At 37.6% G+C, this 16,624-nt stretch overlaps 1 protein-coding gene across 2 annotated transcripts in view; it reads right to left on the bottom strand.

Moving 5' to 3' along the window:
- Nucleotides 1-2,466: 2,466 nt before the first annotated feature.
- Nucleotides 2,467-16,624, bottom strand: part of VAPA (VAMP associated protein A) — a 28,077-nt gene continuing 13,919 nt past the window's right edge. Inside the window, exons 2-7 of one of the 2 annotated variants that reach the window (XM_035124389.2) lie at nt 13,488-13,640; nt 11,993-12,096; nt 10,357-10,437; nt 7,400-7,639; nt 4,902-5,078; nt 2,467-3,235 (exon numbers count right to left, since the gene is read on the bottom strand). In XM_035124389.2, the coding sequence (XP_034980280.1) occupies nt 3,080-3,235; nt 4,902-5,078; nt 7,400-7,639; nt 10,357-10,437; nt 11,993-12,096; nt 13,488-13,640 (911 nt within the window). In that variant the 3' untranslated portion in view covers nt 2,467-3,079. The remainder of the gene's footprint in view (nt 3,236-4,901; nt 5,079-7,399; nt 7,640-10,356; nt 10,438-11,992; nt 12,097-13,487; nt 13,641-16,624) is intronic. The other variant, XM_035124390.2, reaches the window with a different exon arrangement.

Below are 16,624 nucleotides of genomic sequence, written 5' to 3'. Positions count from 1 at the left end.
ATGATTTCTCCATGCACAAATACAAAAACATGTTTCCAAACTAGATGTATTTGCTGAACATGCTAACAGATTTTAAAGAGTTGGCCTGATTCTTCAGACCATGTATTAATAGTCAGAAGCAGCAACTAGGAAGCTTTATCATAATCCTATTGTGCACAATACCACCAATCTTAAGGCTTAGTTGGAAAGACTTCAACACCTTTCTATATTTTCAGAATTTTTACGATTAAACTAATAGTACCCACTTAAAGTATTGGGCTGCAGTAATGTATCAGTCAACATGTAGACAGCAAAGATATGTGCATTGGGATGTACATCTCAGAATTTCATTTAATATTATGTTATCAGAGGCTTCCTTTTTAAACTGATTAAACAGAGCTTCAACAATGCTTCTCTACCACTTTATACTTACTGAGCAAAAGAAGGAATACATGCCGTATTTTATTCTCTGTTCATTCATCTGCTTCTTTTAGGCTGTCTATATAATTTGAAATACACAATGTTTTCTATCATAATTTGTATTCAGCTGTAATGTACACTAAGACATGTTACAAAGGCTAATGACTATCCAGGCTGCAGGATCAAGTAATTCACAACATACATGAAATCTAATATTAAGGGGACAGAAGGTTCTCACACAGTTTTCAGGCGCTTATTAGTAACAGGGACAGATTTTCCTCACATTTATGTACACAAGCAAGCAGGCAAAGTTCTAACCATTTCAGGAACAGACAATTTAATCCATGTTACATAATTTCACTGAATACAGTTGATATCATCCAAAATCACTCCTGAGAGCAAAAAAAAAATAGTTTAGCATTACATTTTATATACAATTATGAAAGGATTATTAGAAACCAGAAGCGCATCCATTTAAGGAGCACCGCACTTTACGTATACTGGACATGACGCCCAAATGCACCTTGACTTGTTCAATAAGAGTTCTACTTAAAACGTATAATCCAACTACATAGCCCAACAGGCTCTCACTACTTAATTTATCACTTATTCAATATTTATGATAATCAGATGGTAGTCTCTGGATCGTCATTATTTTCTGACATCAGGATACTTCTCAATATCAAGCTTCTAAGTTCAGTTTGTCTTTGATGAATTATTCTCTAATCCCGAACTCTAAAATATGTAGCTATTACCACAAACCTTTGTATACACACCTTTAACAGTAAATGTAACTTTTAAATTTTCTCCTTCCATATAGAAATATCCAAATGCATCCAGAAGTTACAACCTGTACATTAGGCGCCCCCCCCCCCTGTAATCTTCTAATGGTCAAGTTCCTTTAAGGAATGAATTATTTCTTCTGACGTACCATTTATGCACCACAGTATGGAGAGTCTTATGGTTTCAGAACCGATGAAATGAGAATCAGACTTGACTTTTTCCAGTCACCATGGTCAGAGAAGACTTGAATGCAGATACCAGAACACATAAAAGGGAAACGTCTGTATTTGCATGCTTTTAAAGTGAAACATCATGCAATGGTTTGTTCATCTTCTTCTTTGCAAATTGCATGGGTTATAAAAGTTTGCCATAGACAGCAGTGACAGTACATGATGTATAATTTCCAATAAAAAAGCACTAGAAATCAAAGGCAACCAAGATATATATTTTTGCTAGAACATTTCTCAGCTACATAAGATTGAACAGTTAGCTGCATCCATATCCAAGAATATACAAAATTCTGCCTACAGGAATAAGCCTTTCAATAATGTCAGTTCTAAAATAACCCCCTATGGTGGCTTACAGTTAAAAATAGCTAAGTATTGTGCTTTCAAAATTATCTATTTAATGACATAGAGATCAGAAATGAAACAAGCCACGAGGTTAAATGAGGAGAAGCAGTTCAGACCCAACAAAATAAACTTTCTAGAACACAGAAGGTATGCATAGCAAATGGGCAAGTGTGCCAAGACATATTTGCTGGACAAAACTTTATTTTCCTTTCATAAAACTAAATGATAAAAGATTGCTCAGCTGGAATCAACCTAGGGAACCTAGGGAAAAATTATTTGGAAAGGTCACACAGAATGTATTTCCAGAAAACATCTGGACTAGTCAGCCTGAATGTAAAATTATTGATCATTAAAGGACTACTGGGGACTCCAGATAAGGGAGCATCAATGAATCAACAGACATATACCTATTTGATACCTGCAAAGTCCACCACTATTTTAAAAGACAAGTTTAAAATACCTGCCTCTTGTAATTAGTCCCATGTCCCAAAACAGAACTAATTCTAAGCTTTCATTTTGCTTAAAAAGCCAGAAACCTTTTCTCCCGCTGTTAAATAGTATGGAAACAGCTACGTTTCTTCCAAAGCTTCACTGGCACCAGTTCAAGCCACAGCTAGTGAACTGACCAATATTCATCTGTTACATGGTTATGTGTAAAACTTGAAGGAAAACTTTTCTCAAAGTATAATTCACAGAAACAAGCTACCCAGTATAAAGTATGTTAACAGTTTTATTTTTTTGTATGTTAAATACCATGGGACAGGGCTGTAAGGATGAAAACTTTAACAACTGCCTCACAAGGGGTAAGAAATTCTGCCATGATATTAGCAAAGTAAGGTAAAGGATAAAATTTACACACTAAGAGGAATCATTTCCCCGCAGAATGCCTCATCATATTCCTGAACAAGTGGGATTAACATTCTAATAATCATTTTCCAAGAGGCAAGAGCAACAGATAATTTTTAAAGGATTATTAAAATAACATTTACAAGACTCTGAACAATTTTTGAACTCTTATTAAAACCACAGAAAGAAAGAACAATTCTTTATTTATGTATGACTTTTCATAAAGGACTGAATGTGCAACTGACACCTGCTATTGATGAATTAATATACAATTTGTCCAGCAGCCGACCAGTTTGTCTTTTTATTGTGTTGTCTAACCGTGCAAGATCATTAGAGGCAAAGCCTGTATGATGCTGTACACAATAATGGTCACTTGGGGCCATACTACCAATGAAGTGGTAGGTAAATACATTTTTTTCTGGCCAAGAAAAAAAAGGAAGCTGCATTCTGCTGCATGCTTCTCTCTCTTTTTCCCCTCTCTACAAGATGAATTTCCCTAAAAAGAATCCAATGAAAATGGCTGCAATTACAACAAGAAGTGAGGGAAGAGGATTGGAGACATTATCTCGGAGAGCCAGGCCTGATGTTCCAGGTTTATCCAAGTGTGCCACCTTTCTCAGCCTCAAACCTTCATCCTGAAAACACATGGGGGGAAATAATCAAAAATTATCAAAGATATTGTTTCAGATCTGAATTTAACCAAAACATTTTAAAACTTAAGACAGGTTTAGATGAGATACAAATTTGTGTGTGTGTGCACACTATCTGACTTTAAAAGATGTCAAAATGTAGCACAAAATAAAACATAGCATGTTGTGTATAAATTAGTAACCACAGCAAACTATATTAATCTGTTAATATACTGTTATTTACTATCAATAATAGCCTGTTTACAAAACCGGGGAAACAAAAGACCCAACTATTTAAACTGTTCCACTGAAGCTGGCAATTTATCCCAGAACACCACTATTAGCTCAGGATTGCAAATTAATCAAAAAGTATATTTGATCCCCTGCTAAATTTGCCTGTTTCCCCTCTGATGAAGAAATGACATTGCCAGGGCATTGAAAATGAGTTGAGGATGGGTATTCCAGCATGACAATGACCCAAAACACACGGCTAAGGCAACAAAGGAGTGACTCAAGAAGAAGCACATTAAGGTCCTGGAGTGGCCTAGCCAGTCTCCAGACCTTAATCCCATCGAAAATCTGTGGAGGGAGCTGAAGGTTCAAGTAGCTACACATCAGCCTCGAAATCTTACTGACTTGGAGAGGATCTGCAAAGAGGAGTGGGACAAAATACCTCCCGAGATGTGTGCAAACCTGGTGGCCACCTACAAAAATTGTCTGACCTGTGTAATTGCCAACAAAGGTTTTGCCAGGAAGTACTAAGTCATCTTTTGTAAAGGGATCAAATACTTATTTCACTCATTATAATGCACATCAAATCTCTGACTTTTGTCTTTTGGGTTTCTGGGGTTTTTCCTGTTGTTATTCTGTCTCTCACAGCTACAATAAACCTACCATTAAAATTATGAACTGGTCATTTCTTCGTCAGAGGGCAAACGGGCAAATTTAGCAGGGGATCAAATACTTCCCCCCCCCCTCACCATATATACTGCCTCAGCAGTTGGAAGCAGTATGTTTTTGAATAAGAAGCTAGAAACTAGAGGATGGGAGAGTCCTCTTGTCCTTGTGTCCTGCTTGTCGGGCATCTAGGTGACCCAGGCAGGATCTAAATCCTAGTTTAAAATGTGAACTAAGTTTTAAGAATAATTTTATTTTCATCAACAAATTTTACCTATCCTGATTAGCAAGATTCTGGTTTGATATTCTGGTTTGGAGGTAGTGCTTAACAACAGGCACATGAATAGAGGAGGCTTGGTGCTAACAGGTATCAGTTAAGTAAAGTCACTTAAGTTGAAACCAGCGTCAAATTATTTTACTGTGTGTTATTAAAAAATTAAACTTTATCTCTAACATTAAAAATGTGATGAATTAAACATACTCTCATCGGGAAATTTGCTGTAGGTTTGCTAAAACTTGTGGGTGACATCCTTTCCTCCCCTCTGCAGTTCCTTACGCTCCTCCAAAATCTGCTCATATGTGAGGTGGGTGGGGAGAAGAGCCCTGTGAAATCCCACCATGTCTGCTACTGTGATGTTGCCTATTGCCTACCAATTCTTTGTTCTTGGAAGAAAATGATATGGGATGTATAATAAGGGTACTATGATAAATACTTCCGTTTAAACAGGGTGGTTTTTTAAAAACAACTTTCATGAATCTGCTCTTATGAACTTACTCTCAGGTGTCTGTTTTCCTCTGATAGTTTCACCACATCCGCCTGAAGTCTTTTGCATTCTTCCACTAGCTTCCTTGTTTCGGTGTCATTAAGCGAAACACTGTGTGGTTTTGGCATTGGACCATCCTGTTTAGCTGTATTCAGTATTGGAGCAGATTTGCTTGCATCTATGTCATTCTGCAAATATTAAAAATGGTTTTAAAATGGGATTTTCTTTAATCAAAGCTAGCATCTAGCATTTTTTTAGTTTTAGTACCATTAAGAGCGGGCGGGGGGGAGGGGAGAATACCAAGTTAGTTACAAAGATGACAAAGCTGAAAAAACAACCTGAAATTAACCATTGTTAAATATGATTGATAAAGATATGTTGTAGGACCATTTCCCCATCTCTAAATTCATTTTGCTCAGTTACAGCTTTGCAGTCTGAAATCTGTGTTTGAGCTTTACTAAATCTTTCCCAAAGAACAAATTGTTTTAAAATAGAAGTATGCACAAGCCTGTGTTCTCTTACAGTTCCTAGCACAATTCAAAGGAACAAAATGTAAACAGATGAGGCATGACGATGGAGAACAAAACACTAGGAGATGTATAGTATAGTTATTACACTAAATTCTAGGTCAAGAAGAGAACAAAAATATCAGCACAGATACCTGAAAGCAGACATTGGTAGTCCTCTAATACAAAGAGCAATTAGTCAGAAGACAATGAAGAAAGATGGTTGTTATTTATAAAATTCATATACCGCCCCCTTTTCCAAAGATCACAGGAAAGTTTACAGTATGAAAGCAGAAAATACGTAACATAATAAACAAAAGGGGGGGGAATACACATGCACATGAGAAAGTTGGGGTAGGTTAGTCAGAAGAGCCAAAGGATCTCCAAGTGGTTTAAGAATAATGAGTGTGCTGTAAGTGTGATTCTGTAATTGCTGTAATTGTCTGAAGTGGTAATTGCCTGTGTAGCTGAACGTGTATAAAAGATAATGCCCAAGAGGATCAAAGTTCAGCCAGCCTGATTTTTTAGAAGGCTGACTCTACATACATTTCTATGAATAAAGGCCTATTTTTTCACTTAAAGCTGTCGTCCACTGGCATATCTTGGGAGAACCCTAGATAGGGTGAACCCTTTACAAATTTTTCCAACATCAAAAAAATATTTTAAAATTCAAGTGGATTAAAAATAGAGAAGCAATTTGTACCCACCTGATCCTAAAATGAGAAAAACTGAACAAAAATAAGCATCATAGCCCTGGGTGTAAGACAGACAGAAATCGAGTCCACACAATATTCCTGATGACCCAATCATGGTTGGGAGATTAGGAATGTCCCTGGGCTTGCAGACTCCCTTTGCCCCCCTTTCTTAATGTGCTTTCCAACTGTGATTTTGAGCTAACCAGGATTAGCATTAACATCACTGCAAAAGGTAATGCTGTCCTACGATTAGTTGTTAAAATGGAGAGGGATAAATTAGAGCATGACAGAGAAAGAAGTTAGGACATCAAGAACTGAAAAAACTATGTATTTTATGTGGCAGTCACTAAGCACAGTAGCCAATCTGCAATACGACTCAAGAAATTTCAAATATCTAGGAAACATTTTTACTGTATTTGATTATAATACAAACAGTATGGGCTTGAATAAATGATATGGCAATAGCCACAGATTTGCAAAGTACAGTAAGACGTCATTGCGCATGTTGTATGCATTTGACACATACAAGGCTGAATCAAGCAGAAAATTTGTCTTCCTAAAATTCTCATCATCTTTTTAAGAGTTTTAATAGGAAACATTTATTTTGTATAGTACCTAGGCCAGTACAAGGTTTGGAATTAAAATAACTGTAACATTTCAGATAAGTATATTTTGTAAACTAATAACCCCCTTAATATCAACTGCTATCTCCGTCAAATATTATTGACACATATTTCTTTCAGCTACAGCAAATAATTCCACCCTATGCACATTCCTTTTTTGCAGGAAAAGTGCAAACCATGGTTTGCTGGTTCAGAAATAGTGACAAACTATGATTTGTGAAAACAGAAAATAATCGCATGTACAAGGGGAAGACGGAGTGAATGAGCTCTTTTGAGGCAGTTCTCAGAACCAAACCATGGCTTGGTGTAATATCAGAACAAATCCAAAGATTTGTTTCCAGTTGCCAAGGAGAATTAGTCTCCTGCCCTAAGACTGTTTCAACTGCCTTACTGACCCTTTTTGTTCCCTTCCAACTGAGACCTTGCCTTTCACTTCTTCCCCTTGCCATATATCGCAATCCTAGCAACAAAAATTAATGAAGCAAAATTTGAGAGCAGGATACACTACAAAAGTAATGCTATTTTACCCATTTTCATAGTTGAGGTCTTTCTCAAAGGTCTTTCTCAGATAATGCTCTCTTCCAATTTAAGCCTAATTTTGACAGTTCCTTAGCTAACTACAATAAATTTAATTAACCCCTGAGGCACTAAAGAGTTTGAGTGCTTTCAGCTCCCTAAAACAAACCTGATTCAACTTGTGTTTGACCTCACTGCCTTGCTCCATCATGTCAATCTTCTGGCTATAACTTGCAGGTATCTGAAGATTCTTGCAGTTGGATGGAGTTATGTGTACGGATCCTGATGAAGATAAAGTCTGAGGTGGAAGCTGAGACATGCCCTCAGCACTCAGCAGATCTCGCATTGCAAGACTTAGGGGAGTGACTAAACCAACGGCTAAAGGATTAGGCTCTGCAAACCCTCTCTGCTACTTAGAAAAACATAAATGTTATGCACAAGCAATCAAGTAACAGCTTACAAGACAGAAATAGGCAAAAAAACTGGCTTCTTTTATTGATTTTATTGACTAAGGGTGCAAATCTAATCACACTTAGTAGAGAGTAAGCCTCACTGAAAACAGCAGGACCTACTTCTGGCTAAATATGTATGATTGTGCTATACACAATACAGTGGTACCTTGGTTCTCAAACTTAATCCATTCGGGGAGTCTGTTTGACTCCCGAAACCATTCCAAAATCAAGGCGTGGCTTTCGATTGGCTTCAGGAGCTTCCTGCAGTCAAGCGGAAGCTGCGTCAGACGTTCGGCTTCCGAAAAATGTTCATAAACCGGAACACGTACTTCCGGGTTTGCGGCATTCGTGAACCGATTTATTCGAAAACTATGCTGTTCTGTAACCAAGGTTCTACTGTATACTGTAAACTATATACAGAACCACATATAGAAGCTAACACTACTTTTGTTGGGGTTTCCACAGCACTTCCAACTGCTGACAAGAAATTTTAAAAGCAGTTTGGCAGCAGAACTTCAACGGCAAAACCATAGCAAACAGATTTCTGGCTGGATTATAGTATATCCTCCAGCTCAGTTAAGTTCACTATTTCCTCTCTCCTATTTTCTGTAAAGCAGCACTTTCTATAAAAAATAGCAGCACTACATAACAAGTTGTATGAAGAAAACATGCCTGAAATACAAAAACATCTGCATATAATCTTCTGATGTAATAAATGGAAAACTAAGCTAGCAAATAGAGTTTAAAATCAAACATCAGTGCATGGTGGACAAAGTGAATAATACTTCGAGAGCCAGTGTGGTGTAGTGGTTAAGAGTGGCAGACTCGTAATCTGGGGAACCAGGTTCGCGTCTCCGCTCCTCCACATGCAGCTGCTGGGTGACCTTAGGCTAGAAACACTTCTCAAGTCTCTCAGACTCACCCATCTCACAGGGTGTTTGTTGTGGGGGAGGAAGGGAAAGGAGAACGTTAGCCGCTTTGAGACTTCTTTGGGTAGTGATAAAGCGGGATATCAAATCCAAACTCCTCTTCTTCTGAAAAGCTTAAAATTGTATTTCTTCTTAAGGTGGATGATATAGTATATAACTTTCTACCCCAACCCTAGAGATTAAAGTATTGTCTTCCCTGCCTCTGTATGGACTGGTAAATTACCCCAACCCCAAGTTTACCCCAAGTTTCTACATCCTTCTCTGGATATAGGTTTTACATTGCCCCACCACCCAACCATGCATAGTCATGTGAGAGTTAGCCCTCAACTTTCCCACAGCAACCTCTTCCTTAGGTACACTGTCCAAAATATTGCAAATGGAATTTGAGGCCATACATTTATTTACCTTTGTGACAATGACCACAATAACTAAGCAGCAACAGCTTGGGCCATTGATGCGGGGTAGAGGGAGAAGAGGAAAGCATAAAGGATATTGGAGGGCAACAGATTTGTAGAGGCAAAAGAACAAGGATTTTAGAATCAAAGGTAGGAATTCTTGAGTTGTGCCAAGGTTACCATCGTGACATAACTGTGGCTATCTGAAGTTTTAAAATATTTTGCAAAACAATTTCCCCATTTAAGTCTCTCAATAACGAAAATGAGAAGACAGCTTTAAGAAAATTACAGATCTCAGAGCCTTAAGATTTAGCAGTTTTTGATTAAATTTAAGAGTTCTGTGCTTCATTGCATGATCTTGGCCTCATCACTTTCTAGATACCCTGACTACAGTTACACCAGTGGCAGGGCTAGCCCTGCTTTAGGAAACATTGTGAGATGGCAGGCGGTAAGGACAGGAATTGCTGTCTGAATGCTGCAGCTAGTGTTTTGTCCCTGAATGGGAGAGGGCACTGGAGCTCTATTTTAGGCAGCAAATGTCTTGGGTCAACACTGAGCAATGGTGCATCTTCATACAGGAATCAATAAAAAGCACATCCTTGCAAATAGTATGACAACCATGTTCTGCTGCCCAGGACATTTTCCTATGTAGCTATACAGCATGTGCAACAGGTACTAGATAAGATGGTGCAGCCTAAATTGGCAAAGAAGGAATTGGATGCATACTGTCAGCTATGCTAATAACCTCTTTCACTCATGCTTCCAACTTGTTTCATCCTCCTTAACAGGAGAGTATTGTAGGATTGCCCGTAGCTCATTGTGTCATAAAAACATAGAGCTCTTAGGATATATTACCATACTGCTTTATCTTTCGAACTGCCACCCTTCTTCAAAGATTTTATGTGATCATACACGGGAGTCTTGAAGTTTTGTTGCTCAGTTCCCAGTGACAAGGTCATTGCACCTCTTTGAAACACACCCCATCTGACTAGCTTGCACTCACTGTGTAAGCAACACAGTTTTCAAGAGGTGGAAGCAAGGCAGCTTTCACTTTGACAAAATGAGCTAAGGATATTCATGCACAATTTCATATGGCACACATTGATGCAGAAATAGACTGTTAGAGAGGTTACAGAAAATAGTGCACTTAAATGCTTAAAAAAAATGTAAAAATAAAAAGCTTTTTGTGTGCTACTGAATCACTGGTTACACTCCCCCATATTTTAATTTATTTAATACAATTACATAAACTGTTCTGATACAAAACAACTACGAAGCACACTCTTAGCTTAAGATACATTGTTATAAAATAACTACTTGAAGTTGTTTCGTTTTTGTTTATTTACTTACCAGCTTATCATTTTCATTAGGCATTTCAAATACACATCTCAATTTGGAGTCCATTAAGTCATCAGACTTTGCATCCTTCCACTAGAACAATGAAAATAAATTAAACTATAGCTGCTTTACTTAACAACTTTTTAGTAAGTCATAATATGCAAACTTTGTCAAATACACAGTATTTTAAGACTGAATAGGCCTAGAAATGGGAAAGCATGGTTCAAATAATTACTTAGACATGAAGCTCTTAGGCAAATCACTGACCAAGTCTGAGAAGATATTGAGCAAAAATATGCACATGTCTTGTGTCTGAGCACACTGGGGTATACCACTATAGGTTTTCTGGTTTAATTAACTGTACATTCCCACTATATCCAAATTGGGAGGCTATGATTACCAGGATCAGAAACCATGGTTTGTTCCAGTTCTGGCAAGCACAGGCTTCCAGTTTAGATGTAACAGAAAATAAATTAATAATAATAATAATAATAATAATAATAATAAAATTATTATTTACACCCCTTCCTTCCATCTGGCTGGGTTTCCCCAGCCACTCTGGGCGGCTTACAACAGAAGTATTAAAATACAATAATCTATTAAACATTAAAAGCTTCCCTAAACAGGGCTGCCTTCAGATGTCCTCTAAAAGTCTGGTAGTTGTTTTTCTCTTTGACATCTGGTGGGAGGGCGTTCCACAGGGCGGGAGCCATTACTGAGAAGGCATGGGGCTTGTGCACCTCTCTGCTTAATAAACAAAGAAATTATACTATCTCTCAGCATAATCTTCAGTGCTTTGGTAGATATCAAATAGGGGGGGGGAACTAAAACATGTCATGTTCAAAGACAGTGAAAAAATGATTATTTTATTTTTTGTTTGGATCAGGCTATCAGGAAGGAAATTTGATTGGCATATTCCCTGAAAGAAGAGATTCCCCCTACTTTCTAAATTAGAAACTCTGAAGTTGTATTTGCCACAAAATTGATAAACACAAGACTCTTCATATTATAGATCTTATCAGGGGAAGTGAAACAGCAATCTAATAAATGACCAGTAACAAGGAAAAATGTGCACCACTTTGCAACAGCATTTACGAAATTTAAAGACAGAAAACAAAGATAATCCTTGTAGATACTACTTCCTGGGCTTCCATCTTATATTCTACTGAAATTTTGTCAGAAAAGAAGCACCACAGAATGTCCTTGTTACTTAAAACAGTAACATCTTTGAGATCCTGACTGAGAGAACAAGGCCATTTTTTCTTCAAAATTGAAGTGGTAAAATTAACCACACTTAAAAAAAAAGTGTGACCAATGCATTAATATGGCATTAATAAGGCTAGTTTATGAAACTAGTTCCAAGTAAGTATTGGTGTAACAAGGACTGATGGCAAATACACCATTTTCCCCCTGAAGATGAAGAAAGCAGCTCAATGCTTAGTTCCTAAGTGGAATGTACATTTTGAGATCTCTCTCAACAGTTTTCTTCCAGCTTGTGCCAGCAAAGCAACAGAGGAGGAGAAGTTGCGACAGACTCAAAATATATGTTGAACATAATAGAACCCTAATGGATAAAATAAGGCTAAAGGCAAAAAGTAAGAATTCATCTTGTTAGCTTACAATACTGAAATTAAATCTATTTACTTACCACTGCTTCCATATCTGTAATGTTTGAGGGGGCAAAGATTGTCTGTACCATAAACTTATGTTTACTCTTCTCATTTGGATCATAGTCAAAAGGCTGTAACATCACTGTATAACAGAAAAAGTATGAATTACATAGAGGCATGCAACCTACTTTCCCTATTAATTTCAAAATTTTAAATTCAGCATGAAAGAACAGTGCAATCATTTGGAACAGATAATAAACAAGATCTCTTGCAAGAATCAAGTTCTATCATTTATTGCAAATGTGCCTTTTATGGTTATCTGTTATGCCCCAATATTATGAAAAACAAGTTCACTTGCAAAATCAGGATTTTTATTTCCACATAACAACCTGAGCTTCCAAATTTGAAGTAAGTATGTAATTAAGTTAAAGCAGACAGAAGTTTGAAACACCTGAAAATGGTGGAAAGAATTTATTAAAGGGCCACCCATTACCACTGTGATGTATACAAATACTGGGTAAGAGATGTCCAGGACCTTGAATGTTAGCAAAGGAGGACAGAAGGGATCTTCCAAACTCCTTCAGACAGGAATGATATGATCATCAGAGAAAGAGAGTTAGCAGAGAATTCTTCTTGCCCTAATATTTTGCATATATAATTTGGAATCAAAGATACACTCCTTGGATCCAAGCTCTAAAAGAGAAGAGAATTGAGTTGACTTCTTCCAGTCTCATCATCAGAGAGGAGAAGGATGGGAGAGAGGCTGGAGGCAGTCAAGCATGGGAGCTTTGGAAGCCTACCACAGAGTATGGCACCTTGATCATTTATAGATTATCAATAGATGATCTAGCTCAGTGCTCTTTTTCATATGTGTGTCTGCCTCCCAGACAGTATCTCTGTCACTCTCACAGGAGACAGAGGGATGCTGACAAAGAGATAGAGGTGCTCAATGGAAGACGAGCAGGCACACATACAGTCAGGGAGCCCTGTTGCAAAGCTGTTCATGGAGTAAGAGATTGTTCTCTGCATGGGTATTTTGCTGTGTTTCCATGCTGCATGCAGAGAAAGGGAGCTCCTTTCTTAGTATGCAACATGTAAGTCAAGAAAACTCTATGTATTAATGTGGATGTGTGACTGGAGTCAGTGTATGCGTGCTTTGGCCGTTCATTTTGGAATTTGCCCTGCTCACTGCTCATATGTGGACCCAGGCAACTTTCATTAATAATAATAATAAACTTTTATTTGTATCCTGTCCTCCCCAGCCGAGACCGGGTTCAGGGTGGCTAACATCAAATATAAACATTGATATAAAATCAAACAATAATTAAATCACCACTTAAAAACAAGTCAGAATAAAATTAAAATCTGAATTAGATGGCTTTCCACAGGATATGGGTTGGGAACAGTAAATGCTCATCAGGCCCAACTGTGTACGCTGATCTTATATGGGCCCTCAAAGGAATGTGGCCCTTAGAGAGGAAAAAGGTTCCACACTGCTAAATAAAAGAAAGAAAAACAACCAAACATTTTTACCTGATACAGTTACAGAAGAACCTGGGTCAATAATTCCACTGTTTGGCCTCACACAGTATCGACGAGGTGCTGTAGTCTTCACTTTAAAACATACTTTTCTGTCTGATGGATTTCGTAATTTAAGATTTGTAGTGACTACATCTGTGAAGGGACCTGAAATTGTTAAATGTTTATGTTTAGTAATTAGTCTATTTGTTAGATGTGATCTCCAAAAACAGGCATCACAAGCAAACCAATGGTCCAAATCAAGACATATCCACAGACCATGTTTAAGAGGTAGTCAATCGTGACCAGCAAGTTATTATTGTCTTCAATCCTTTCTCCCAATATCTTGCAGTTTAGAAACGCCTGCCAGCAAGTCCCTGCCTCAATTAATACTCTTTTTGTGCTCTGCTTTGCTCAGGCAATGTTTCTCTGGCTGGGTTTTTGACAATTCCTTTCTCCTCTTATAGTCCCCATGACACAGCCCATACTATTCAAATCCTCTGGAGATACCTTTCAGAGGGCAGAGCGGAAAATAAGTTGTAAGAGCAGCCTTCCATTCATGTAGCCATTGGTGCTATGGCAGTGAAAACACCCAAATAAAAATTGGGAAAAATTATAAAATGATCCTCTGTGCAATACTGTCCAAAACCCTCTCCTGCCTTTGCCTAAACTACTCTGCTATCACAGGAATATGATGTCCAAGCTGAAAGGAAAGGAAAAATATTGTTAAGAGAATCTGCAATATTTTTTTCCTGGACAACAACCTCATGGAAAAGAAAGACTAGAACAGGAACATGCATCACACACACATACCAGAACAGCAGTGGTTCCTGTTCTTCAGAGACCTATTTCTGAACTGCCGAGAATGGTCTCTGAAAAGACAGCATAATTTCCCCCCATTGCAACACTGGGCTGGGAGGTTCATCTACTTCTAGCTCAGAACTCCAATGTGGAGGAAGAAGCCTTGTAAACCAATTTACACAGATTGGTGGGCCTCATCTGGCCCATGGCTCAGCACCCTGCACTATGCCAGCCTATTTGCATGACTGTCGGTAAAAACCAGCTCTTCTCATTATGCAAGGATGCATCCATTTGAATGATGATATTATTATTATTATTATTATTATTATTATTATTATTATTATTATTATTTTGAGGCTGGCATCTCACTAACAGCCACAAGGATAAGCCACAGCTGAAAAAGAATGAAAAAGAGAAGGCACGTAAACAGCCAGAGGCAAGCATGCCAATGAGGCAGCAGAGAGGCAGAGGTCTCAAAGGACAGAAAGAAGGGAACAGTGGCCAAGAAAAGCAACAGTGGAGAAAAAATCAGCTGTAAAAACATGTGCCCTGCTATGACCATATTGCTACAAAAATTCCCATAATTTGGTGGGGATCCTATTAGTTGAAAACAGAACTATACATTTGTGTCATTATGTCATTACATAGATCTATGGTGCAGCTGCATTTGAATACTCTCTGCAGCTGGACGATCACTGAGTAGCTAATTACCAAAATAAGCCAAGCATCTTGCATACAGAGAAAGGTGGAAGAAATTAGAATATTTTAGTTCAGAAAATGGAAGCCAAGATGGAACATAATAAAGCTTGTAAAATCATGATGTGTAAGGAATGAAGAAAAGTATTTCCTCTCTCTGAACTCTTAGGTTCTTGGGTAGTACTGTACAGTGAAATTAACAACTGGCCCAGAACCAATAAAATGATATATTTATTCAACATATAAATGCACTGGCCAGGAAATTTAAAAAAATGAATGAACTGGCAATAGGTTTAACCATAAAAGCCAAAAATGGATCCTTCAACATGGAAGATCATGTTACCCTTGCACAAGCATGTTGGAATTTCTCCTCATAGCTGCCAAGTTTTCCCTTTTCTCACGAGGAAGCCTATTCAGCATAAGGGAAAATCCCTTAAAATAAGGGATAACTTGGCAGCTATGATTTCTCCTATGCAGCCCCCATTTGGAAAGAAATTATCATTTGACTTTAACCATTTCTCCCAAGAGCTCTCTAAATCCTCTTCAACTTAAAACAAATTAAAAAAACCTGGATCCTCCATACTCAGAGACAACATCTACGCCCTCTCTTCTATCACTACCTGTGTGTTTTCCAGGATCATCTTACTGGCTGCTGTTGGTGACAGAGCACTGGACTACACTGAACCCAAGTCTGATGTAGCAAAACAATTATGATGGAGAAGAACTGTCAGATCAGGTGGCATCTTAGTAGCCCTTATGCTACATGCAACCATTATTCTTCTGTAAACAAAATATGAAAAATAGAAAACAGCTCATGTTTATAACACATACATGCTAGACTGTCAACATGTTATGAAATGAATAGTATCAGTGTATTCCTGAACATATGTCAACTTATGCAAGAGAAATTCTTAGCACAGAAAGCTTTCTAAAAGCTGTTTTGCTCTTAAATGACAGTGGAAGATATTACTTCTATGGTGAAATTAAACAGTGTGAGTGCCTGCAGAATTTTAAGGGAGCGACTTATATTTGGGTATTGTCTTTTTCCCTCTTGAATTTTAAAGGTGTGGCTTATATTTAGGTGTGACTTATATTCGGGCCAATAAGGTTTATAAATACAGTAAAACACAGGTCTTCCAGGTGCCACCTGACTAAAAGAAGTCACATCTGACTATACAACCAAAAATGATTGTTAACACTACTAGCCAAGATGGGTTTACATACCATCCCTTTCTAATGCTATTCATCTAGGAACCATTCAAAGCAATTAACAGGATTAGCACTGAATTTCCAAGGGTATCCCACAGAAGTGAATAAAAGCAAATCACATGCTGAAAAGGCTCTGGTCCAAAAACAGAATTTGCCTGTTATTAACTGTAGAACAAATAAGAACTTAACTAAAACTCACAGATTTTTCCTTGATGCACAATTATTTTCAAAGTCATTTTCTAAATTTCTATCACAGGGTAAAGTACAAAGAATTATTGTTAGCTGGCCATTGTTAATAATATAAATATTACGAAACTGAAGAAAATTATGCATGCAGCTATATAATTAGGAGTCTTTTAAAAATAAAAGACTTTAGCTTCAATATAGCCAGAAACTGGTCAACGGACTTATTTCTGAATTACTTCAACAAAATCTCATTACCACCA

Source organism: Zootoca vivipara, chromosome 8 (genome assembly GCF_963506605.1).
Source record: "Zootoca vivipara chromosome 8, rZooViv1.1, whole genome shotgun sequence".
NCBI classification, from domain to species: Eukaryota; Metazoa; Chordata; class Lepidosauria; order Squamata; family Lacertidae; genus Zootoca; species Zootoca vivipara.
The sequence above is the reverse complement of the archived record's forward strand: the minus strand, read 5'-3'. Positions and strand labels throughout refer to the sequence as shown.